We start from the raw sequence: 24812 nt of genomic DNA, 5'->3' as shown, positions 1-24812 counted from the left end.
TTCCTGGCCAGAGCAATTAGATAACAAAAGGAAGAATTCAAAATATCACTATTTGCCAATGATATGATAATATAGATAAGTGACCCCAAAAACTCTACCAGAAAACTTTTTCTGCTAATAAACAACTTCATCAAAGTGGTTGGATATAAAATTAACTCAAACAAATTGGTAGCCTTCCTCTACACAAGAATAAACAGGCTGAGAAAGAAATTAGAGAATTGACAATATGCACAATAGTCACAAAGTCTATAAAATACCTTGGGGTACCCTCAGCAAGCAAGTGAAGGATCTGTATGACAAGAACTTCAAGACTCTAAAGAAGTAAATTGAAAAAGATCTCAGAAGATGGTAAGATCTCTCATGCTCATGGACTGGAAGGATCAACATTATAAGAATGGCCATCTTGCCAATATCAATCTACAGATTCAATGTAATCCCCATCAAAATTCCAACTCAATTTTTTATAAGGTTGGAAAGAACAACTTGCAAATTTATCTGGGATAACAAAAAACCTAAAATAACAAAATCTATTCTCAAGAATAAAAACACTTCCGGGGTAAATCACCATCCATGATCTCAAGGTATATTACAAAGCAATTGCAATAAAAACTGCATGGTATTGGTACAAAGATAGGCAGGTAGATGAATAGAACAAAATTGAAGACCCAGAAATGAACCCTCACACCTATGGTGACTTGATCTTTGACAAAGGAGCTAAAAACATTCAATGGAAAAAGGACAGCCTCTTCATCAAATGGTGTTGGTCAAATGGCAGTCAATATGCAGAAGAATGTAAATCAATCCTTTCCTATCTCCTTGTACAAATCTCAAAGTGGATCAAAGATCTCTACACAAATCAGGTACCCTGAAACTTTTAGAAGAGAAAGTGGAGAAGCACACAGGCACAGGGGAAAAGTTCCTGAACAGAATGGCTTATGATCTAAGATCAAGAATCGACAAATGGGACCTCACGAAACTGTAAACCTTCTGTAAGGCTAAGGGCACTGTTAAGAAGACAAAACTGCAGCCAACAGATTGGGAAAGGATCTTTACTGACCCTACTTCGGATACACGGCTACTATCCAATATATACAAAGAACTCAGGAAGCTATACTCTAGAGAATCAAATAATCCTATTAAAAATGGTTACAGAGTTAAAAAATTCTCAACTGAGGAATATCAAATGGCTGAGAAGCACCTAAAGAAATGTTCAACATCCCTAGTCATCAGGGATATGCAAATCAAAACAACAGAGATTCCATCTCACACCAGTTAGAATGGCTAAGACATAAAACTCCGTTCACAGCAGATGCAGGCAAGGATGTGGAAAAAGAGGAACACATGTCCACTGTTGGTGGAGTTGTAGGCTGCTACCACCATTCTGGAAATCAATCTGGCGGTTCCGCAGAAAACTGGACATAGTAATAACTGAAAACCCAGCTATTCCACTCCTGGGCATATACCCCAAAGATGCTCTAATGGTGGACACATGTTCCACCATGTTTATAGTAGCCTTATACATAACTGCCAGAAGCTAGAAAGAACCCAGATGTCCTTCAAAAAAGGAATGAATACAGAAACTGTGGTACATCTACACAATGGAGTACTACTCAGCTACTAGAAAGAAAAAGAAAAACAAATCATGTATTATCATATAATAAATTGTGTGAGCTATAATAATATTTTATAAAATAAATAAATAAAAAGAATAAATCACTGTTAGCTAGACGATGATTGGTTCATCATTAGTGATGGTTAAATAGATATCTCGTCTCCTTAAAAGACAAACAAAAACAATGACCTCATAAAATTCTTAGACAAATGGATGGAACTAGAAAATACCATCTTGAGTAAGGTAACCCACTCATAAAAGAACACACATGTTATGCACCTGCTGATATGTGGATATTAGCCCCAAAAGCTCAGAATACCAAAGAAACAATTAACAGAACTTAAGAAGCTCAAAAAGGAGGGTCACATGTGGATGTCTCAGTCCTTCTTAGAAGGAAGAACAAAATACTTACAGGAGAAAACACAGGTACAAAAACAGGAGCAGGAACTAGAGAAAAGATCATCTGGAGACTACTTCACCAAGGGTTTCATCCCATATGCAGCCACCAAACCCAGTCACTATTATGAATGCCAAGAACTGCTTACTGGCAGGAGCCTGGTATGGATGCCTCCTCAAAGGCTCTGCTAGACCCTTCCTGATACAGTTGAGGATGCTTATATCTAACCATTGAACTAAGCACTGGGACCCCAGTGGAGAAGTTAAAGAAAGGACTGAAGGAATTGTACGGGTGTGCAACCCCATGGAAGAACAAAAATATGAACAAACCAAACCTCCAGGAGCTCCCCAGAGTCTAAAATACTAACCAATGAGTACACATGAAAAGATCCATGGCTCCAGGTGCATATGTAGCATAGGATGGCATTGTCTGGCATCAATGAGAGGAGAGGCCTTTGGTCCAGAGAAGGATCATTTTCCCAGTGTAGTGGAATGCCAAGGTGCTAAGGTGGGAATGGGTAGTTGGGAATGGGAGCATCTTCATGGAAGCAAGAGTGAGAGAGAGGATGAAAGAGGGGTATAAAGAGATAACACTTGAAATGCAAATACAGAGAATATCTAATAAAATAATAAAAATTATTTTAAAACTTTCTGATAACTACAAAGTTACAAAACAGTTATATTAGGATCTGCCAATTTTTTTTTATCATATTGTTATAATCTAAGTATATCTGGTTTTGGTTAAGAGAAAAATTAAAGCTCTTCAAGATGTTACTTTCAATAATCTTTGCCATTTTAACATCAAACAATTTAATTCACTGATACCAATATTTAAGTTTAGATGATGTTATTTTTGTTGTATGTTTGTTTCTCTGTGTAGCCCTGATTGTCCTGGAACTCTCTCTGTAGACCAGGTTGGCCTTCAACTCAAGAGATCTGCCTTCTACCTCCAATGTTCTGGGAATAAAGGTATGTACCACCACTGCCTTGTACTTTAGTCACAATTTAAACTAGCATTAGTACGAAACAACATTTGGCAACAAAGGGAAAATTTGTATCCTTCACAAGGAACATTGAGTATGTTTATTTTTATGAGTATGCCTATTTTGCTTTATGTATGTCTGTACACTGCTTGTTTGCCTGTTGCCCACAGAGGTCAGATTCCTTGGATTTGGAATTACAAATATCTGTGAGCATCTATGTGAGTGCTGGGAATTGAATTGGGTTCTTTGGAAGAGACAAACTTTCTCAGTGCTTTCAACTTCTGAGAACTTCAGTGAATGTGTGTGCTAGAGGTTTTATATTTAGTTCCTGACCAGATTAAAGCAGAGATCAAGCTGACAATAACAAGGAATAGAATAAAAGATATGAAAAATATAGTGGTTTTATGCTTACATTTTAAACTAAAGACTTTATATTTTATTATATGTGCTAACATACAAAAATTTTTATTTAATTGAAAATCTACTTTTAAAAAAAGAAACTTGGAAGATGAGCTATAAAGAACTGTAATGGAAAATCTCTTTTCAAAATAACGAACAAGCACTTATATTTTTTGTAATTATCTATTGCTTATAATTGAGATGTATACATCAGTGAATAAAATGGTAAAGGACTGTTATTTAACTCTAAACCCCATTTTTTTTCAGTTTAATTTTAATTTTAATGTTCACTATTTTCAAAGTATAAGACTGTATGTATCATACATCAACATGCATTCTTCGAAATTGTCTGAAAATTTTTTTACTTTATTTAATTTTATTAATATATGATTTGGGACATGTGTGTGTATGTGTGTGTGTGTGTGTGTGTGTCTGTGTGTGTGTCTGTGTGTGTACACACTAAGTAGAGTTACTTTAAAAATTATATAAAGTAATGCAGACTATGAAATAGCAATGAGTACTATTATGTTAACATTTAAAAATAAAAACATTCGCAAGTAAGTTAGCAAAAATAACCACAGGCAAAACTACAATAACTCAAACAACAAAATAAATACAGGAATATTGAAATTCAACAAAGAGCAGTTTTTACTGATATAATTCAGTGACAGAATATAAACAGATGTAGTGGGCTCTGCAAATCTTCCCTTTGTAAAGACTTCCAGAGGAATTGTAACAGGATTGGTGTTTGAACTACCGATAGTGCATTCTGTGCAGAGAATATGGTGGATATAAAAAAAAATAGGAAAGAAACAAAGCAAGTTCTATCTCTACAGTAATTTGGTGTTGATAAAACAAGCCCTTCATACAATGTGATAAGAATGCTGAACCCCATTTTTAAATAAGGTTACTTGGTTCTCTGGAGTCTAACATCTTGAGTTTTTTGTATTTATTAGATATTAGGCCTCTATCGGATATAGGATTGGTAGAGATCATTTTCCAATCTGTTAGTTGTTATTTTGGCTTAATGACAATGTCCTTTGCATTACAAAAGCTTTTGTAATTTTATGAGGTCCCATTTGTAGATGTAGATCTTAGAGTATAAGCCATTGGTGTTCTGTTCAGGAAATATTCCCCTGTGCCTATGTGTTCTAAGCACTTCCCCACTTTCTGTTCTATCAGTTTATAACACTAATAACACTGTATCTGGTTTTATCTTGAAGTCCTTGATCCACTTGGACTTAAGCTTTATACAAGGAAAAAAAAAAAAAAAAAAAAAAAAAAAAAAAAAAAAAAAGGATTGATTTGCATTATTGAACATTCAACTGACCACCAGTTGAATCAGCATCATTTGTTGAAAAGGCTGTCTTTTTTCCACTGATGGTTTTAGGTGCTTTGTCAAAGATCAAGTACCATAGGTTCCTTTCTGGGTCTTCAATTCTATCCCATAGATCTCCCTGCTTGTCTCTGTACCAATACAATACAGTTGTTATCACAATTGCTCTGTAGTACAGCGTGAGGTGAGTGAAAGTGATCCCAATAGAATTTCTTTTATTGCTGAAATTAGTTTTTTTTTAATTGAACAACGTTTTTTTAAAAAAAAGAGATAAATGTAAACATTTTAAAAGCATTTTTGCATAAAAGTATATGAATATATTTTTGTCAGTAATGAATTTTTTAAAGGTTTGATAGTATACATTAAAATTTTACTAGTAACAAAGAGCATAAAGTACATGTAAAACATGATGACACCTGGAAATAGTTAAAGTTTTTTTGGTATGTAAAGATTAAGCGTAATGATTTTTCTTTTTTCCTTTCTTTCTTCTTCTTGTTTTTTTGCCCTTTGTTTTTCTTGAACTTCATATAGTCTGTGAGTTGTATCTGGGGTGTTCAGAGCTTTCTGGGGTTAGTATCCAATTATCAGTGACTGCATATTATGTCTGTTCTTTGGTGACTAGGTAATTTCACTCAGGATGATATTTTCTAGATGCATCCATTTCCTTAAGAATTTCATAAAGTCATGGTTTCTGAGAGTTGAGTAGTACTCCATTGTGTAAATATATCACAATTTTTGTATCCATTCATCTACTGAAGGACATCTGGGTTCTTTCCAGCTTCTGGCTATTATAAATAGGGCTGCTATGAACATTGTGGTGCATGTGTCTTTGTTGTACGTTAGAGCATCTCTGGGGTATATGCCCAAAAGTGGAATAACTGGGTATTCTGGTAATACTATGTCCAATTTTCTGAGGAACTGCCAGACCGATTTCCAGAATAGTTGTACCACTTTACAACCCAATCAACAGTGGAGAAGTGTTCCTCTTTCTCTTCATCCTCACCAGCATCTGCTGTCATCTGAATTTTGACCTTAGCCATTCTGACTGGTATGAGGTAGAAACTCAGGGTTGTTTTGATTTGCATTTCCCTGATGACTAAGGATGTCGAACATTTTCTTAGATGCGTCTCAGCCATTCGATATTTCTCACCGTTAAGTTGGATGTTGCCTATTGATTTGCTGTATATTGCTTTTATTATATTTAGGTATGGGCCTTGGTTTCCTGTTCTTTCCAAGACTTTTAATATGAAGGGGTGTTGAGTTTTGTCAAATCGTTTCTCAGAATCTAATGAGATGACCATGTGGTTTTTCTCTTTTAGTTTGTTTAAATGGTTGATTACTTTGATTGATTTCCATATATTAAACCAACCCTGCATCCCAGGGATGAAGCATACATGATCATGGTGAATGATCGTTTTGTGTTCTTGCATTCGGTTTGCAAGGATTTTGTTGAGTATTTTTGCATCAATGTTCATAAGTGAGATTGGTCTGAAGTTCTCTTTCCTTGTAGGGTTTTTGTGTGGTTTAGGAATGAGGGTTAATGTGGCCTAGAAAATGAGTTAGGTACTATTCCATCTGACTCTTTTGTAATAGTTTGCAGAGTATTGGTATTATGCCGTCAATGAATGTCTGATAGAATTCTGCACTGAACTCATCTGGACCTGGGCTTTTTTTAGTTGGGAGGCTTTTGATGACTTCTTCTATTTCTTTAGGTGTTATGGGATTATTTAGATGGTTTACCTGGTCCTGGTTTAACTTTAGGATCTTGTATCTGTCTAGGAATTCATCCATTTCCTCCAGATTTTCCAGCTTTGATGAGTATAGGCTTTTGTAGGAGGATCTGATGATTTCTTGAATTTCCTCAGTTTCAGTCGTTATTTCTCCACTTTCCTTTCTAATTTTGTTAATTTGTATACTCTCTCTTTGCCCTCTAGTTAGTCTGGCTAAGGGTTTATCAATCTTGTTAATTTTCTCAAAGAACCAGCTCTTAGTTTTGTTGATTCTTTGAATGGTTCTTTTTGTTTCTATTTGGTCAATGTGGTATGAATTCGATTATTTCTTGCCGTCTACCTTTCTTGGATGTATTGCTTCCTTTTGTTCTAGAGCTTACAACTAGTGTATGCTAGTGTATGCTCTCTACAGGTTTCTTTTCTTTTCTTTTTTTTTTGGGAAGAACTCAGCTATGAGTTTTCCTCTCAGTGCTACTTTCATTGAATCTCATAGGTTTGTGTATGTCGATTTCATTTTCATTAAATTTTAAAAAATCTTTAATTTCTTTCTTTATTATATCTTTGACCATGCTATCATTTAATAGAGCATTGTTAAGTTCCATGTGTACATGGACTTTTTGTTGTCTTTGTTGTTATTAAAGACCAACCTTAGACCATGGTGATCTGATAGGATGCATGGGAGTATTTGAATCTTCTTATATCTATTAAGACTTTTTTGTGACTGATTATATGGTCAATTTTGGAGAAGGTGCTGTGAGGTGCTGAAAAAAAGGAGTATTCTTTTGTTTTCAGATGAAATGTTCTGTAGATGTCTATTAATTCCAATTGGTTCATAACCTCTGCTACTTTCACTGTGTACTTGTACAGTTTCTGTTTCCATGCTCTGTGTGCATTGATGAGAGTGGGGTGTTGAGGTCTCCCACTATTATTGTGTGCAGTGCAATGTATCTTTTGAGCTTTAGTAGGGTTTCTTTTGTGAATATGGGTGCTCCTGTATTTGGAGCATATATGTTAAGGATTGAGAGTTCCTCCTGACAAATTTTCCCTGTAATGAGTAAAAGGTGTCCTTCCTTATCTTTTTTGATAACTTTTGGTTGAAAATCTACTTTGTTTTATATTAGAGTTGCTACTCCAGCTTGTTTCTTTGGGTCGTTTGCTTGGAAGGTTTTTTCCCAACCTTTTACTCTGAGATAGTATCTGTCTTTGTCTCTGAGATGAGTTTCCTTTATGCAGCAAAATGCTGGATTCTGTTTATGTATCCAGTCTGATAGCCTATGTCTTTTTATTGGGGAATTTTGTCCATTTATGTTAACAGATATTAAAGAATAGTGGTTGCTGTTTCCTGCTATTTTTGCTTTTAGAGGCAGAGTTGTGCCTGTGTGTCTTTCTTCCTTTGGTGTTCCTACTTAGGTATTTTCTTGTTTTGACTAGGATGTAGTTTCCCTCTCCGTATTGGGTTTTCCACCTATAATGTAGTGCTGGGTTTGTGATCAGGTATTGTGTAAATTTTGTTTTGTCCTGAAATATTTTGGTTTCTCCATCTATGATGATTGAGAGTTTTCCTAGGTATAGCAGCTTGGGCTGAGACTAGTGTTCTCTTAGGGTCTTCATGATATCTGTCCAGGATCTTCTAGCTTTCATAATCTCTGTGTTAAGATATTGAGTGTGATTCTGATTGGTCTGCATTTATATGTTACATGACCTTTTTCCCTTACTGCTTTTAGTATTCTTTCTTTGCTTTGAGCACTTTGCATTTTTACTATTACGTGTCAGAAGGAATTTCTTTTCTGGTCCACTCAATTTGGAGTTCTGTAGACTTCTTTTTTGCTCATGGTCATCTCATTCTTAAGGGTAAGGAAGTTTTCTTCTATAATTTTGTTGAAGATATTTACTGTGCCTCTTAGTTGATATTCTTCGCCCTCTTCTATTCCTACTGTCCTTAGGTTTGGTCTTCTCATTGTGTCCTGGATTTCCTGGACATTTTGGTTTAGGAGCTTTTTGACTTTTGCATCTTCTCTGACTGTTTTGTCTATGTTTTCAATGTTGTCTTCGGCCAGTGTTATTCTCTCTTCCATCTCTTGTAGTCTGTTGGAGATGCTTGCATCTGTGACTACTGATTTCCTTTTCAGGTTTTCTACCTCCAGGGTTGTCTCTTTTAGTGTTTTCTTTATTGTTTCCATTTCCATTTTAAATTCCCTTTTCAATTCTTTCATCCCTTTGGTTCTGGTTTCCTCTAGTTCTTTGATTTCTTTGAGTGGTTTTTGTGTTTCCTGTTTAAAAGCTTCTATTTCTTTATGCTTTTTCTCCCATATTTGTTTACTGTTCTTTATCATCATCTTGAGGTATGATTTCGGGTCTGAGTCTTCTTTTTCTGGAGTGTTTGGCATTCTGCTGTTTGCTGTGATGTGAGAGCTAGGTTTCGATGTTGCCAGGTTGTTTTTGTTTCCATTGGGTCAGTTCTTTTGCTTTTCTTTTGTCATCTTGTTGTCTGTGATTATATGTGGTCTTGTTGTCAGTAATTATTTCCGTCTCTCCTGTGTACCTGGCCTGTGTCCCTGGATCTCCACTGTTTTAGGTGGCAAATGGCTTGAGCGTTTGGTCTGCATGCAGGGGCCTTCCAGGTGGACCAAGGTCTCTAGGCAGAGTTCCTGCTCCCCTGGATCAACAGGAGGTCCACACCTCCACATGCTAGGCCTACCCTTCTCTGCACCCTGTCTACTTGCAGTGCAGTCTCACCAGGCCTGTGTCCCTGGATATCTGCAGTTCCTTGTGGCAAATGGCCTGAACGCTGGGTCTGCATGCAAGGGCCCTCTGGGTGAAAACCAAGTCCCAACTGCAGAGTTCCTGTTCTCCTGAACCAACGGGGTGGGAGTGGGGTTGCGGTTTCTGAGCACCAGGCTCAGGCCACTTGCAGCCCAGTCTCACCAGGCCTGCTTCCCTGGATCTCCGCTGTTCTGAAATTAGTTTTTGGTTTTGGTGTTCTGTACAGGAAATTTTCCCCTGTGCCTGTGTGTTCGAGGGTCTTTACCACTGTCTCTTCTATTAGTTTCAGTATATCTTTTTTTATGGAGAGGTCCATGATCCACTTGGATTTTAGCTTTCTACAAGGAGATATTTGTTATTCCAAATGAATTTGAAATTGCTCTTTACAGCTCTATGAAGAATTCAGTTGGAATTTTGATGCGGATTACATTGACTATAGATGGCTTTCAGCAAGATGGCCATTTTTTACTATATTAATCATGCCATTCCATTAGCATGGGAGACCTTTCCATCTTTTGACATCTTTGGTTTCTCTCTTCAAAGACTGGAAGTTCTTGTCATACACATCTTCCACTTGCTTGATTAGAATCACACCACTACATTTTATATTATTTGTGACTACAGTGAAGGGTGTCATTTCCCTAATTAAATATGGGATACAGAACTAACCAACAAATTTTCAACTGAGGAATCTTGAATGGCCTTGAAGCACCTAACGAAATGTTCAACATTCTTAGTTATCAGGGAAATGCAAATCAATACAACCCTGAGATTTCACTTCATATAGTGAGACTGGCTAAGATCAAAAACCCAGGTAACACCAAATGCTGGCAAGGATGTAGAGAAAGAGGAACCCTCCTCCACTGTTGGTAGGATTGCAAGCTGGTATAACCACTCTAGAAATATGGGAAATATGTGGTAAATATGTCCTCAGAAAATTGGACATAGTGCTTGCTATCTGAGGACCCAGTTATACCACTCCTGGGCAGATGTTCCAACATATAACAAGGACACATAAATGCTCCACCATGTTCATAGCAGCCTTATTTATAATAGTCAGAAGCTGGAAAGAATCCAGATGTCCTTCAACAGAGAAATGGATACAGAAAATGTTGTACATCTATACAATGGAGTACTACTCAGCTATTAAAAACAATGACTTCATGAAATCCTTAGGCAAACAGATAGAACTAGAAAATATCCTGAGTGAAGTACCCCAGTTATAAAAGAACACACAGATGGTATGCACTCACTGATAAGTAGATATTAGCCCTAAAGCTTGAAATACTCAAGATACAATTCATAGACCATATAAAGCTCAGGAAGATCGAAGACCAAAGTGTGGATGCTTTAGTACTTCTTAGAAGGGGGAACAAAATACTCAAGGGAGGAAATATGGAGACAATGTGTGGAGCAGAGACTGAAGGAACGGCCATGCAGAGACTGTCCCACCTGGGGATCCATCCCATATACAGCCACCAAAGCTCAATAATATTAAGGATGACAAGAAGTGCATGCTTAAGGACACTGATATAGATATTTCTTGAGAGGCTCTGCTAGAACCTGACAAATACAGAGGCAGATGCTCATAGCCAACCACTGCACTGAGAACAGGGTCGCCAATGGAAGAGTTAGAGAAAGAACTGAAGGAGCTGAACTGGTTTGCAACCCCATAGGATGAACAACATTATCAACCAACCAGATCCCCCATAGCTTCCAAGGATTAAATACTAACCAAAGAGTACACATGGAGAGACCCATGGCTCCAGCTGTATGTGTAGTGGAGGATGGCCATGTCAGGAATCAGTGGAAGGAGAGGCCCTTGGTCCTGTGAAGGCTCAATGCCCTAATGTAGGGGAATGGCAGGGTAGGGAGTTGAGAGGCAGTTAGTGGGTGTGTGAATAAGCACCCTCATAGAAATTGGGGAAGAGTGGATGGGATTGTGGAAGTTCCAGAGGAAAACCTGGGAAGGGAATAACATTTGAAATGTAAATAAAAAAAATCAATAAAAAAAGAACTATTAGAAATGTATGAATGTACATTTTTCTTAAATTTTTATATGACAAAACAGTAAAAAATAGAATAATCTAAAAAAAAAAAATCAAACATCTCCTGTCTCAATGTGTGTAAACATTTTTTTCCATCACCTCTGATTGGTCAACAAAGAACTGATCAGGTAATAGCTGGGCAGGTTAGGAAGATGTGGTACTTCTTATCCTAGATAGAGTATCTAGTGGGGAGGAGAGCGAGAGAGCAAGAGAGAGTAAGACACTGAGAAAGGGAGGACAAGCAGGAAGGTTGGAGGAAATTGTCCATGAGAATTTCCCATGAGCGAGTACCCATGATAGTTGCAATGAGAGGATGAATGAACCAGGATCAGCCCAGTTGAGACGAGCAAGGTAAGTAGTGGGCACATGGCTGGGCAGTAGGCACCTAATTGGTTTACATTAGGGTTAGAATCAGTGAGTATCTACCTGAGTATAGTGCTGAAGTTTATAATAAACACAAGGTCTCCATGTATTTATTTAGGAGCTAGAGCAGTCATAGAAAAAGCAGTAACTATATTTGACACCCAACCTAGAGCCCACCACCCTGGGATTAGAGTCTTATGCTCTATTAATGAATTATCTAGGTACTACCCCTAAAATATAAGGTAGAGATTGCAAATCTGGTTAGATATAGGAATTGGAAGAACCAAAACAAAAAGAAAAAGAACAAACAAAACAAACAACAGCAATAACAACACCCTTAGAATAAATCGTGTAATGTATATTATACACAGTAACTGCTTTACTATTCTTAATAAAGTTTAGAAAAGGGCATTTAATCTTTTAAAATGTATAGATTTAGGAAAGATACATGCTACTATATGGTAAACTTGCCCAACTATATGTTGGTATTTGCCCAAGGTTAAGGATCGAAGGCTAAGCATTGCTATTGAGGTTGTAGCACACTTTGTTTCCTGTTTTCCCTACGAAAACCTGAGGTGGGAAGTGTATCTTTGCCTTAAATCTTTTACTGCTTTCCCAGAAAGGTGTAACAAGTGTTACAGTAAAGAGATATATAAATACAAAGAGCATTAACTCTATTTAAGAAATATCCGTTTCTTTTACATAGGCTAAATGGAAATTGGAGGGTATGGAAAAACTTCTGGAGCACAGAGCACAGAGTATTGAAAAAAGTGGGATGCTCAATTAAATTTTAAAATAGAAAAAATTTCTGGATCAACAGTGAGCTGTGAATATATACACAAATATTCACATTATATATAAAGCTTAAAAAAAGAATGACAAACTTTTAAACAAGCACCACTGTACAAATATTATGCTAATTCATGAAGACTTCTGAACAGAACATGACAGTATAAATAAGTCTTAGATACTTTCTTGTCATGGTTATAATACATATGAGAAGACAACTTACAAAAGAAAGGGTTATTTTGAAATTATGGTTTGAGAAGAATACAAGTCCATCATCATCATGATAGGAAAGTATGACAGCTGGAATAAGAGGTGGAGAGCTCACATATAAAACTACAAGCGAGAAGTCTAGAGAAAAAACTGGAAATGGTATGAGTCTTTAATCTCATAGTCTACCCATAGTCCCATACTTCTCCAACAATGCCACATCTTCTAAAATTCCCTCAAAAGTGCCAACTAGAAATCCTGGACTCAAGTGGCAAAGAATATGGAGGAGAATTTGTTCAAACCACCACAGTAGAGTAAAGGTGTTTGGAATCAATACTCAAATACATTGGTTGTTAAAACTAATAAACACTATCCAGAGACTTAAACTGGGATAAATATTTCATTAGAATACTAAACTCAAGATGCCGAGAATATTATCTGAAATTAGTTAACATTGAAAGAACCAGAAAATTACATTTTTTTTTTAAAATAGGGGAAAATCCATTGACACCAACCCTAAGGTAGGCCATATGTGGGAACTGTCAAAAATATTTTTTACATAGGTAATACAAGCATCCTCATCTGACATAATAAAATAGTAAAATAAATATAGTCAAGAAAAGGATAACATGAAAATACCTAAATGGAACCATCAGAATTGACAGAAAATTGTATATGAAGTTGAAATAAAATTTCAGCTTTAGAATTGAAAGTTTATTTGTGTAGGTAAATCTCAGGGCAATATATGATTAGACAGTGGAGAGATAGGTGGAGAAAAGTCTAGGTAAATGGAAGAGGAAGGAGTAGGCCGGATTTGGAGGGAAGCAAGATAGAAGCAAATGTGAATGTTCCTCTCAGCACATCTCTACACAAATAAGGTTTTTACAAATGTTTTATAAGTAATGGAATTGTACAAGATCATTTGACTTATCTAGGTGGACAAATTACACTTTTGTCCACTGGTTGTAAGTAAGCTTATTATGTAGAGGGTTTATGGATTGGGGATTTAACATATAAACCTGTTTGATAAGTTAATGGTTGTGGAGCCATGTTTTGGGTGGTGGAGGAAAGTGAATAAAAACTACATGCAGGGGTGGTAGAGTGAACCAAGCCTGAGTTCTTAAAGGCAGCATGGAGCTGCTAATTTAGAGACACCCTGTAATGCCATGTGGCCACACGGGAGCCAGCCTTAGTGTTAGGTAAAAGGTTCCACTTTTTAAGATATTTAAGCAATTCTGGGTTAAAAGTTTTGAGAAGTGTGGGTGGCCCCATCCCTCAACCAGGGGTCATGCTTATTATCTCCAAAAGGTCTCTACATGGTCTCTCTCCCCTTTGCTGGGTTCAGCTAATGTCATCACCAATGGGTTCTGGGAGCCTCTTGCTTTCCTGGTGTTTTGGACCTTCTGTTGGCTACCCCCACTCCCCATTTCTACACACCTCTGTTCAATTTCCTGACACGCTGTACCTCTTTCCCACCTCCTCCCATACCTGCACTTGCCACCCCTTTCACAACATTCCTGAAAAATCTCAAAGGCAGAATGGGACTGGAAGAAAGATGACATCAGTTAATCTAAAGATATGTCATAAAAATATTGTGAAATAACAGATTAAACGTAGATCCTAAAGAATCTTGGTATATTGATTATCAACAGAATAGACTGTCATGTTAGGAGTCACATTGGAAAATAGACTTAAACTTGTACAGAGAAACCAACTCCAAAACTAATTGTTAATAGATTTCCAAATCTGACAGGTATAAGTTCCTAGGTTCAAGAGTCTCAGTGAACCCAAAAGGGAAATCTTAAAAAAAAACTACACAGAGCCACAGAATCACACTGTGAAAAGTAAAAGTGAAAAATAAAAAAGATCTTCAAAGTAGTCAGAGAAAAGTAGCCACTATATATACAGGACAACAATTTAATTGCTTAATATTTCTTTGTGAATTGTGGTGCCAGAAGATAGTGGAATAAAGTTTTTTTGTTTTGTTTATATATAATGAAAAAAGACAAAATCCAACACAGAATTTTACATGCAATAAAAATATATTTCTTCAGTATAAAGATAAATGAAGAGGAATGTCTGGAGGCATAGGTAAAAGAAAACTTTTGCCAGATTTTTTGTAAATTAGAACTCTCAAATAATGGCAATAGGTCAGCATCTAAGACTAGGAATCAGCTGTTGTTCTAAACATTATACAGGTTAAGTCATTTGATGAGAAAGACCTGCCATTGCAAATGCCTTCATTTTACAGATGAAGAGGCTAGCAAGAATCAATGCTCTGAATACTAGCCATCTACCAAACCATTTGTAAAAAACAACACACAAGTAACTGCAATTAGAATCAGCATTTGAAAGAGATGTGACTGACACCTTATTTTATCTATGTATCACTCTCTATAGAGGAAACTGCAAGGTAAAGCCTTCAATGCATCACTTTCTTTAGGAAGTGAAACCCTTAAAACAGAGGTCAAAGACAATTTTTTGAGTGCCTATAATAACAAACCTTTTCTAAATTTTTTCCTCCCCTCCTTTCTTTTCTTTAATTTATTATTTATTTTAGTTTAATCCTTATTACTTTTCTGGTAATGTTTTGGGATCTGAGTACATAAAATGAATAATATAAAGATCTGTTATTGATGGATGGTCTACAAACTAGTCAATATGAATATTTAAACAGTTATAAAACAGCATCAGGTGTGCTGTAAGAGAAGTATGCCCAAAAGCCAAAGTGATGAAAATCAGATGCTGCAGAAAGGCAACAACATTCTAATCAACACTCTAAGGCATGGAAAAGCAAAGACAAACAAAAGCAAAATGACAACGATAACAACAACAAAACAAACCTCCCCAGGACAGAAAATAACAAAGTAATCCCAGCTTCCTTATTCTATATTTAACAGAACTTGCTATATCCACTCATTATTTGTAAAAAGATCTTACTTAAATCAACTATGAACAGAAAGGTTTACCACAATGAAATATCATTCATCTATAAAGAATGATGAAATTATAAAATTCAAAGGCAAATACATGGAGCTGGAAACATTCATCCTAAGTGGGAAAACTCAGATGCAGAAAGTCAAGTGGCACATAAGGGCCCATAGGAAGAGAAATTCAATAGAGCGGAGATAGAATGCTGTGGTATAAAAGGTTAAAAAGAAATTAAAAACTAGGAAAGAATTAAGTTGAGTTAGAACAAAGGAGAGCTGGGTAGATGAGGGAAACATATATGGATGCCTACTACTCTAATGGGGCAGCAGTTCCCCTGCTAGACAAAGGAGACTAACAGATTAAAAACTCATGTTCCAGGAATGAGCAATCTTTTTAAGAGTTATTGGCCAATGAGGTCCCAAAGCATAATAGACCATTGTCAATGATGCTGGTTTCTTCCATCACTTGTTGTTGAAGTTATCACATGCTTGAGTCACGAAACATGATGAAATCAACCTGGCACAGATCTGGAAGCTTCAGTCCTACTAAATAGCATTCATAGTGCTAGCTGGTACTATAAAGCTGTAAGAGGGGAAAAGTAAGCATCAATCTTTTTGAGCTGGGAACCCAGTTAGCTCAAATAATGCCTGGCTTGCCAAGACTCTGCCCACTTGTGCAATACTGGCATCAATATCATGAGGTAACTAAGGCCAAATCCCCAAGATAAAATCCATATATAACATTATTATTGGGGAAAGACCTATATCTAGACAAATAATAAATACAAAGTAAGAAACTAGCATCATTTGTTAAGTAGGCACTGTATTAAACAAACTCCAAAATGATAATATACCCATAAATTTAGATATCTCTTATTTAATCTGAGAATGTCTTTTTGCAGTATGATCAAAGTAGAGATCCACAATGGTCAGAAAGCAGAAAGGAAGAGAAAGAAGAATGTTAGCATGCTCAGGATAATTAATGTAGACAAAATGAAGAGAATGTAGAAACCAGAGGCAGTGAATAGGTACAAGAAAATGGTGTCTTCTGGAAACAGCAGGACTTATACTCATGAACTCTGGTAGTATGAAAGCATGCATAAGATCAGTGCAAGCCCAAGCCAAACCAAATCTAAGTGTGGAGAGAAGAATTGGGCATAATTACCCTTAGATAAAAATTTATTAGCAATTCTTAGCTGCTGAGAGAGGGATATTTGCTTTTCTATAATGTAGCCCCTGGTAAGTCTGCCATGTTCCAGTGGCAGGCCATGTACGTAAGAGTATTTGTGCAATTTACATTGGCCTTGATGAGGATGAAAAAAGGACACAATGTTTGGTAGGAATGTAAGGGTCATGAATGTAAGAAGAGTTGGTGGAGGGGAAGATATGATCAGAGCATGTGTAAAATTCTTAAAAAGCTAATTTTATAAATATATATCTCATATTATTTTATTTCATCTATATTTATTAACTTAAGCATTATAATACTGTATATACACATGACAGTAATAAGACTATAATAACTGATTTATTTATAGGTATAACCCCAATGACTGCCATTAATAAAATAAATTTAATCCAAGAAAAAAGAAAACCATTTTGAATAACATTTAAATAGGTACCTTAGCTTTTATTGTCATATTTTACACAGAATATAAGTGGCTATGCTGATTATAAAGTTATAAATTTATAAATTTGTATATTTTTGGCTACTATGAGATTAAATGTTTATTATTCAAAGATCATTAAAAGAAACCCTGACTAAATGAGCAGTTTTATATTTAATGATGTATATTATATTCATTTATAGGACTATAATCTAAAATTTGCTAAAATACAAAGAAACCATCAGATAAAGTATAAATGCCACCAGCTGTACCTATAAAGCAGTTTTAAATATACTAATTTAATATAATAATATACTGATTTAACAGAGAAATTTAAATATACTAAATTACCTATAGACTATCAATAGGAATTGAATTTTTTTATGACTGCAGATAAATATGCCTCCTTGTAAATTCAAATCAAAGTTCCTAACATATGAGATAAGTGATTTTAATAAATTTTTCTGGTTGACTGCATTAAACCATCACCTAGTTACAGTTAATAAATACCAACTGGTGATTATAAATAATCACAAAAAGGATAACTTTACATTTGAATGAATTTAACTCTTATGCATTAGGACTGATGACACTCAGCAATGATAATATAGTAAAATAACTTGGTAGACGTTTAGCAAAAGTAAAACCAAAAAAAAAAAAAAAAAAAAAAGCTTGAGATTTAACTACAGAGACCAAGACTCTTTAACTCTGGATAAAAGAGAATGAACCTATTAAGCCTTGTGTCTAGCGTTTTTAGATGTACTATTCTAGGGTACTGATCTGTAGTCAGTTTGTGGGTGGCTTTCTTACCTAGAGAGCATGCCCAGAGGTGTAACATTAAGTGATCCCATCAGCATGGCCAGGGCCATCCCTGGCGCTTCCCGTTCTATCACTTCCTTTGTGGCCTGTAATTAAAGATTAAATAGCAGACTGAGTGAAATAGCCAAAAAAGGAGAAAGGCAGAGTAGTAAGTTTCACTTTGAGAAAAATCATATTTTGTAGTTCCTCAAACATTTAGATTTTTTAGTCAGTCAGCTTAGTTTTGCAGGATCACTGGATATTGGCTATTGACTAGGAAAATACAAGGAAGGTTACAAGTCCCATCTTATTCTTTTCTTCACAGTTCCAAAGTATTTGATAGAAAACCCATCTGCTCTGGTAACCTGAAGTCCAAACCAGGAAGCCTCAGACTGCCGTGACAGTTTGAGAGATTTCAGATGTATAAGAAGACTAGGCACCAATGTTGATTGTTCATAGGGGTTTTACTTGTTTTTAGTTTTGTGGTATTGAGGATAGAACCCAATACCCTGTGCATGCTAGGCAAGAACTCCAGTACTAGCTGTGGCACTATGCTACATCCACAGTTTGACTATTATTACTGAAATAACAATTACTTGTAAAATATATTCCTACTAGTTCTATGATTTTATAACATGGTTAAAGAGACAAAAATATCACCAGCTTCCCCATAAAATAGTTGGAAAAAATTATAATTTTAATACACAGTAGCCACTGGATTAAAAAAAATGAAGTAATAGGATTTACTATACTAAGAGTTTATGTTATGACATGGTTAAGGTGAAGGGTACTTAAACCAGGACTAAGTTAATAAAGAAGACAGAAATATTATATTTTCCAACAGTAGCAACATAAACATACCTTGGAGATATTCTAGGTTTGGTTTCAGTCTACTAATGTTAAGGCAATAAAACAATAAAACATATCATATGAACTTTTTGGTTTCTAAGTGCATATAAAAGTTATGACTCTAACCACCAGACTGAGCATGGGGACCCAAATGAAAAAGTTAGAGAGAGAACAGAAGGAGCTGAGGAGGGTTTGTAGTCTCATATGAAGAACAACAGTATCAAGCAAGCAGACCCCTCAAAGCTCCTAGGGACTAAACTATCAACCAAAGAGTACACACACACGTGTGTATGGGGGGGGGCATGGCTCCAGCAGCATATGTAGCAGAAGATGGCATTGTCTGGCCTCAATAGGAGGAGAAGTCCTTTGTCCTGTGAAGGCTTATTTCTCCAGTGTAGGGGAATGTCAGGGTGTTGAGGTGGGAGGAGAAGAATCCTCATAGAAGAAGGAGAAGCAGGATGGAGGGGGGACCAAGAAAGAGGATAAAATTTTAAATGTAAATATATAAACTATCCAATAAAAAATAATAAAAGTTATGATTACATTGTCCTTTAGTGTTTTAAGCATATCATATCATTATATCTAAAAAGTTACAATAATGAAATAAAGTGTTTGAAAAGTATGGTAATCATCATCTGAACCTTCAGCCAGTCATAACAGCACTTCAAGCAGAGGCCTTGATATTATTGGCTATTGTCTGATCAATATACATAAGACAATAAATGAGTAAGTTTAGACTACAGAAGAATTACCAAATGCAACACAGAGACATAAGGCAATATCTACAGGGAAAAATGACATTATTATTTTTGCTTTGCACACCATTGCCTCAACCTATAATTTGCAAGACACTGGTATTTATGAGGGTGATAGCTTAGAATTATACAATATGAGGTATGGTTGTGTATTGCATTTAATGGCAAAGATAAACTTTAGGCTAAAATTAGAAACAAAACACATGACTTAACCCATTTCTAGCAATATATTTCTACAAATGAAGGCAGTTACAATAACTGGAAATGACTAAGAAGTGAAACATGCAAAATTGAGTATTCTAAGTATGCAGAAAACAAGGGAAATGTAAACAATGACAGAATGAAGCCCTGTCATGATTGCAACTGTTCAGTAGAAGTAAGCTAGCGCTCCAAGTAAGGCTATATATAAGGCTAAGTGTTTCCTCTGAGCAAATGCTTGACAAAACGGTTAAAGCAAATCAGGCATGTACTGGATATTAACTGAGTGTAATTTTTGGAACATATATAAATGAATAATTTGTTCTAATATGCAAATAAAATATACCAGAACTGATAAAACTCCTAGTCAATTGCACCAAGAACGGCATAATATTTAACATTAACAATTGCATCTTAATGAACTCTTCTTTTATGAGGGGGCACCAGAGGCAGTAGAAAACAAAAACTTAACTTCAGAGTTTTAAAATGAATTGTTATTATTTAAGTTTAAAGCTGAAAAATGATGAGCTCACCTCATTTTTCATTGTCTGAAACCAACCTATTCAATATAAATTTGAGGTCTTATGATATGAGACATTATTTGTTATAAACTGCTCTGGTAAAGTTTAAAACTTCCAGAAAACTAAAAATTTGAAGTTCTAAAAAAATGAAGCCAAGGGAAATTGAGCATGATATGAAACGACCCCTTTAAAAGAACCAGTACTTCATTTTCCAGTGTAAACTGTCATTATATAAGCACTGCTTAACTTGTAATGGGTTTGAATACAGTTTATCTCCCAAAGATTCACATTTTAGTAGCTTGAACTGTGGAGTGACAATGTTAAAAGTTGGTACAAGGGTGGTGTGGTATCACTCCTGACATCAGTTCTTAAGGGGAAAAGTTATATAAAGAGTGAGTCTGACCTGAATCAGTCTGGCTTGTTGTTTTACCGTATGATCTCTTGAATATAGCCATTTTCCAATCTGTCTCTCTGCTCTGTTGTGATACATCTGGAGGGGAGGCTTGCTAGAGGTCAACATATGAAATCTTTCTGTTTTAGACGTTCAGTTTCTAAAACTATAAGGTAAATAAACTTCTTTTTCTTCAAAAGTATTTAATCTATAGTATATTCTTCTAGAAAAAAGAAAAAAAAAATACTGAGCTACACATAGAGATTATGTACCCCAAGAAGAAAGGCACATTTAAAGGCCAAGTAAGAGATCCAGGGAGGCAGGCCAGGTGAGAGTGCACTGCAAGTAGCCAGGGTGCAGAGAGGTCTGGGCCAGCTCGGAGAAAGCATGCTGTCCCCCCCCCCCCGCCCCCCACCAATTGGTTCAGGGGAACAGAAACTCTGCCATAGGGACTTGGTTTCCACCCAGAGGGCATGTGTATTCAGAACAAACGCTCAGGCCATCTGACACCAGGAACAGCGAAGATCCAGAAACACAGGCTAGGTACACAGGAGAGACAGGAACCAATCACGGACAACGAGATGGCAAGACGAAAGCAAAAGAACGGACCCAATGGAAACCAAAAAAAACTGGCAACACCAGCACCCAGCTCTCCCATCACAGCAAAAAGCGGAATGCCAAACACTCTAGAAAAAAAAGACTCAGACCTGAAATCATACCTCAAGATGATGATAAAGAACATTAAACAAGTATGGGAGAAAAAGCATAATGAAATAGAAGCTTTTAAACAGGAAACACAAAAAACACTCAAAGAAATCAAAGAACTAGAGGAAACCAGAACCAAAGAGATGAAGGAATTGAAGAAGAAATTTAAAATGGAAATGGAAACAAAAAGGAAAACAATAAAAGAGACAAAACTGGAGGTATAAAACCTAAAAATGAAATCAGTAGTCACAGATGCAAGCATCTCCAACAGACTACATGAGATGGAAGAGAGTATCCTAGGGCTGAAGACAACATGGAAAGCATAGACAAAACAGTCAGAGAAGATGCAAAAAGCAAAAAGCTCCTAACCCAAATGGTCCAGGAGATCCAGGACACAATGAAAAGATGAAACCTAAGGATAGTAGGAATAGAAGAGGGCGAAGAATATCAACTAAGAGGCAAAGTAAATACCTTCAACAAAATCATAATAGAAAACATCGCTACCTTTAAGAATTAGATGACCATGAGCATAAAAGAAGCCTACAGAACTTCATAAGAGTGAACCAGAAAAGAAATTCATCCCAACACATAATAGAAAAACGCCAAGTGCCCAAAGCAAAGAAAGAATACTAAAAGCAGTAAGGGGAAGAGGTCATGTAACATATAAAGGCAGACCAATCAGAATCACACCCGATTTCTCAACAGAAACTATGAAAGATAGAAGATAGTGAACAGACATCATGCAGACCCTAAGAGAACACTAGTCTCAGCCCAAGCTGCTATACCCAGGAAAACTCTCAATCACCATGGATGGAGAGACCAAGATATTCCAGGACAAAACTAAATTTAGACAATAAATGACCACAAACCCAGCACTACAACGTATTATAGGTGGAAAACCCAATACGGGGAGGAAAACTACATCCTAGTAAAATCAAGAAAATACCTAAGCTAGAAAACCAAAGGAAGAAAGACACACAGGCACAATTCTACCTCTAAAAGCAAAAATAGCAGGAAACAGCAACCACTATTCTTTAATATCTGTTAACATAAATGGACAAAATTCCCCAATAAAAAGACATAGGCTATCAGATTGGATACATAAACAGAATCGAACATTTTGCTGCATACGGGAAACTCATCTTGGAGACAAAGACAGACACTATCTCAGAGTAAAGGGTTGGGAAAACATCTTCCAAGCAAACGACCGAAGAAACAAGCTGGAGTGGCCATTCTAATATCGTATAAAGTAGAGTTTAAACCAAAAGTTATCAAAAAAAATAAGGACAATTTTTACTCGTGACAGAGAAAATTTGTCAGGAGGAACTCTCAATCCTTAACATATATGCTCCAAATAAAGGAGCAACCATGTTCATAAAAGAAACCCTACTAAAGCTCAAAACATAAATTGCACTGCACACAATAATAGTGGGAGATCTCAACACCCCACTCTCATCAGTGAACACATCATGGAAACAGAAACTGAACAAGGATGCAGTGAAACTAGCAGAGGTTATGAACCAATTGGAATTAATAGATATATACATCTGCATTTTACTGGTACAGAGATAGGCACGAGGATCAATGGAATAGAATAGAAGATCCAGAAATGAGCACTCACATATATGGTCACTTAATTTTTGACAAAGGAGGTGTAAACATTCTATGAAAAAAGGACAGCCTCTTCAACAAACGGTGTTGGCAAAACTGGCAGTCAGCATGCAGGAGAATGAAAATTGATCTTTCTTATCTTCTTGTACAAAGCTCAAGTGCAAGTGGATCAATGATCTCCACATTAAACCAGGTAACCTGAAACTATTAGAAGAGAAAGTAGGGAAAACCTTAGAACTCATAGGCACAGTAGAAAATTTCCTGAACAAACACCAATAGCTCGAGCTCTAAAGTCAAAGATTGACAAATGGGACTTAATGAGATTGCAACGTTTCTGTAAGACTAAGGGCACTGTCAAGAAAATAAAACATCAGCCAACAGAGTGGGAAAAGATCTTTACAACCCCACATAAGATAGAGGCCTAATATCCAAGGTATACAAAGAACTCAAAAAGCAAGATACTAGAGAATCAAACAACCCTATTAAAAAATGAGGTACAGAGCTAAACAAAAAGTTCTCAATCGAGGAATATCGAATAGCTGAGAAACATCTAAGAAAGTACTCGACATCATTAGCCATCAGGGAAATGCAAATCAAAACAACCCTGAGATTCCACCTCACACCAGTCAGTTTGGCAAGATCCAAAACTCAGATGACAACAGATGCTGGCAAGGATGTGGAGAGAGAGGAACACTTCTCAACTGTTGGTGGGGTTGTAAACTGATACAACCACTATGGAAATCAGTCTGGAGGTTCCTCAGAAAAATGGACATAGTACTACCTGAAGACCCAGTCATTCCACTTCTTGGCATATACCCCAGAGAAGCTCCAACATACAACAAAGACACATGCACCACAATGTTCATAGCATCCCTATTTATAAAAGCCAGAAGCTGGAAAGAACCCAGATGTCCTTCAGTAAATGAATGGATACAAAAATTGTGGTACATTTACACAATGGAGTACTACTCAGGTATCAGAAACATTGACTTAACGAAATTTTGAAGAAAATGGATGTATCTAGAGACTATCATCCTGAGTGATGTAACCTAGTCACAAAAAAACAGACACAATATGCAGTCACTGATAATAGGATACTAACCCCAGAAAGCTCTGAACAGCCCAGAAACAACTCACAGATTATATGAAGTTCAAGAAAAACAAAGGCCAAAAGAAAAATGAAAATGAAAAACCAGTATGCTTAATCTTTAAACACCATTAAAACTTGACTATTTCCTGGTTACCTCTTGTTTTACATGTACTTTATACGCATTGTTACTATCTGATTTTAATGCAAACTATCAAACCTTTTAAAACATTAAGTACTGACAAAAATGTATTCACATACTTTAATGCAAACATGCCTTTAAAATCTGTACACTTATCTTTGTTTTTTAAAATAAAGTTGTTCAACTTAAAGAAAGGACGAGTAAAAAAATACCAGCATATAGCAAAAAGGATATATTTTATCTAAAATAGATAGATTAAGGAACAATACTTATCAAATTGAAAAACAGTACTTTTTAGGTATTCATGTTTGGTAGTATTCAAAGGATGTGATAACCCTGTAATAAAGTAAATAAGCTCATTATATAAACTGTGACCCAGAGTCAACAAATAATATGAGAAATGCATCAAAGAGGTATAGCTTATTAATTTTAAAAAGATTCTCTAAAATATACCATAGATTTTTTTTTAGAACACTGGATTTCAGTTTCAGAAAATTATTTTATTAGTAATACCTTTGTGCAAATTTTTCAGTGAAGTTTCTATTCATATGATAAAGTATCTGAGATATGGTTATATTACACTGATTTCTTT

At 36.0% G+C, this 24812-nt stretch overlaps 1 protein-coding gene across 8 annotated transcripts in view; it reads right to left on the bottom strand.

The window, feature by feature from the left end:
• GPHN (gephyrin) overlaps positions 1-24812 on the bottom strand; it is a 448543-nt gene that overhangs the window by 230434 nt on the left and 193297 nt on the right. For all 8 annotated transcript variants that reach the window (XM_080942493.1, XM_080942494.1, XM_080942495.1 and 5 more), the window contains one exon: positions 17974-18068. In XM_080942493.1, the coding sequence (XP_080798619.1) occupies positions 17974-18068 (95 nt within the window). The remainder of the gene's footprint in view (positions 1-17973; positions 18069-24812) is intronic.

This window comes from Micromys minutus (assembly GCF_963924665.1).
Source record: "Micromys minutus genome assembly, chromosome: 1".
In the NCBI taxonomy this organism is placed as follows: Eukaryota; Metazoa; Chordata; class Mammalia; order Rodentia; family Muridae; genus Micromys; species Micromys minutus.
The sequence above is the reverse complement of the archived record's forward strand: the minus strand, read 5'-3'. Positions and strand labels throughout refer to the sequence as shown.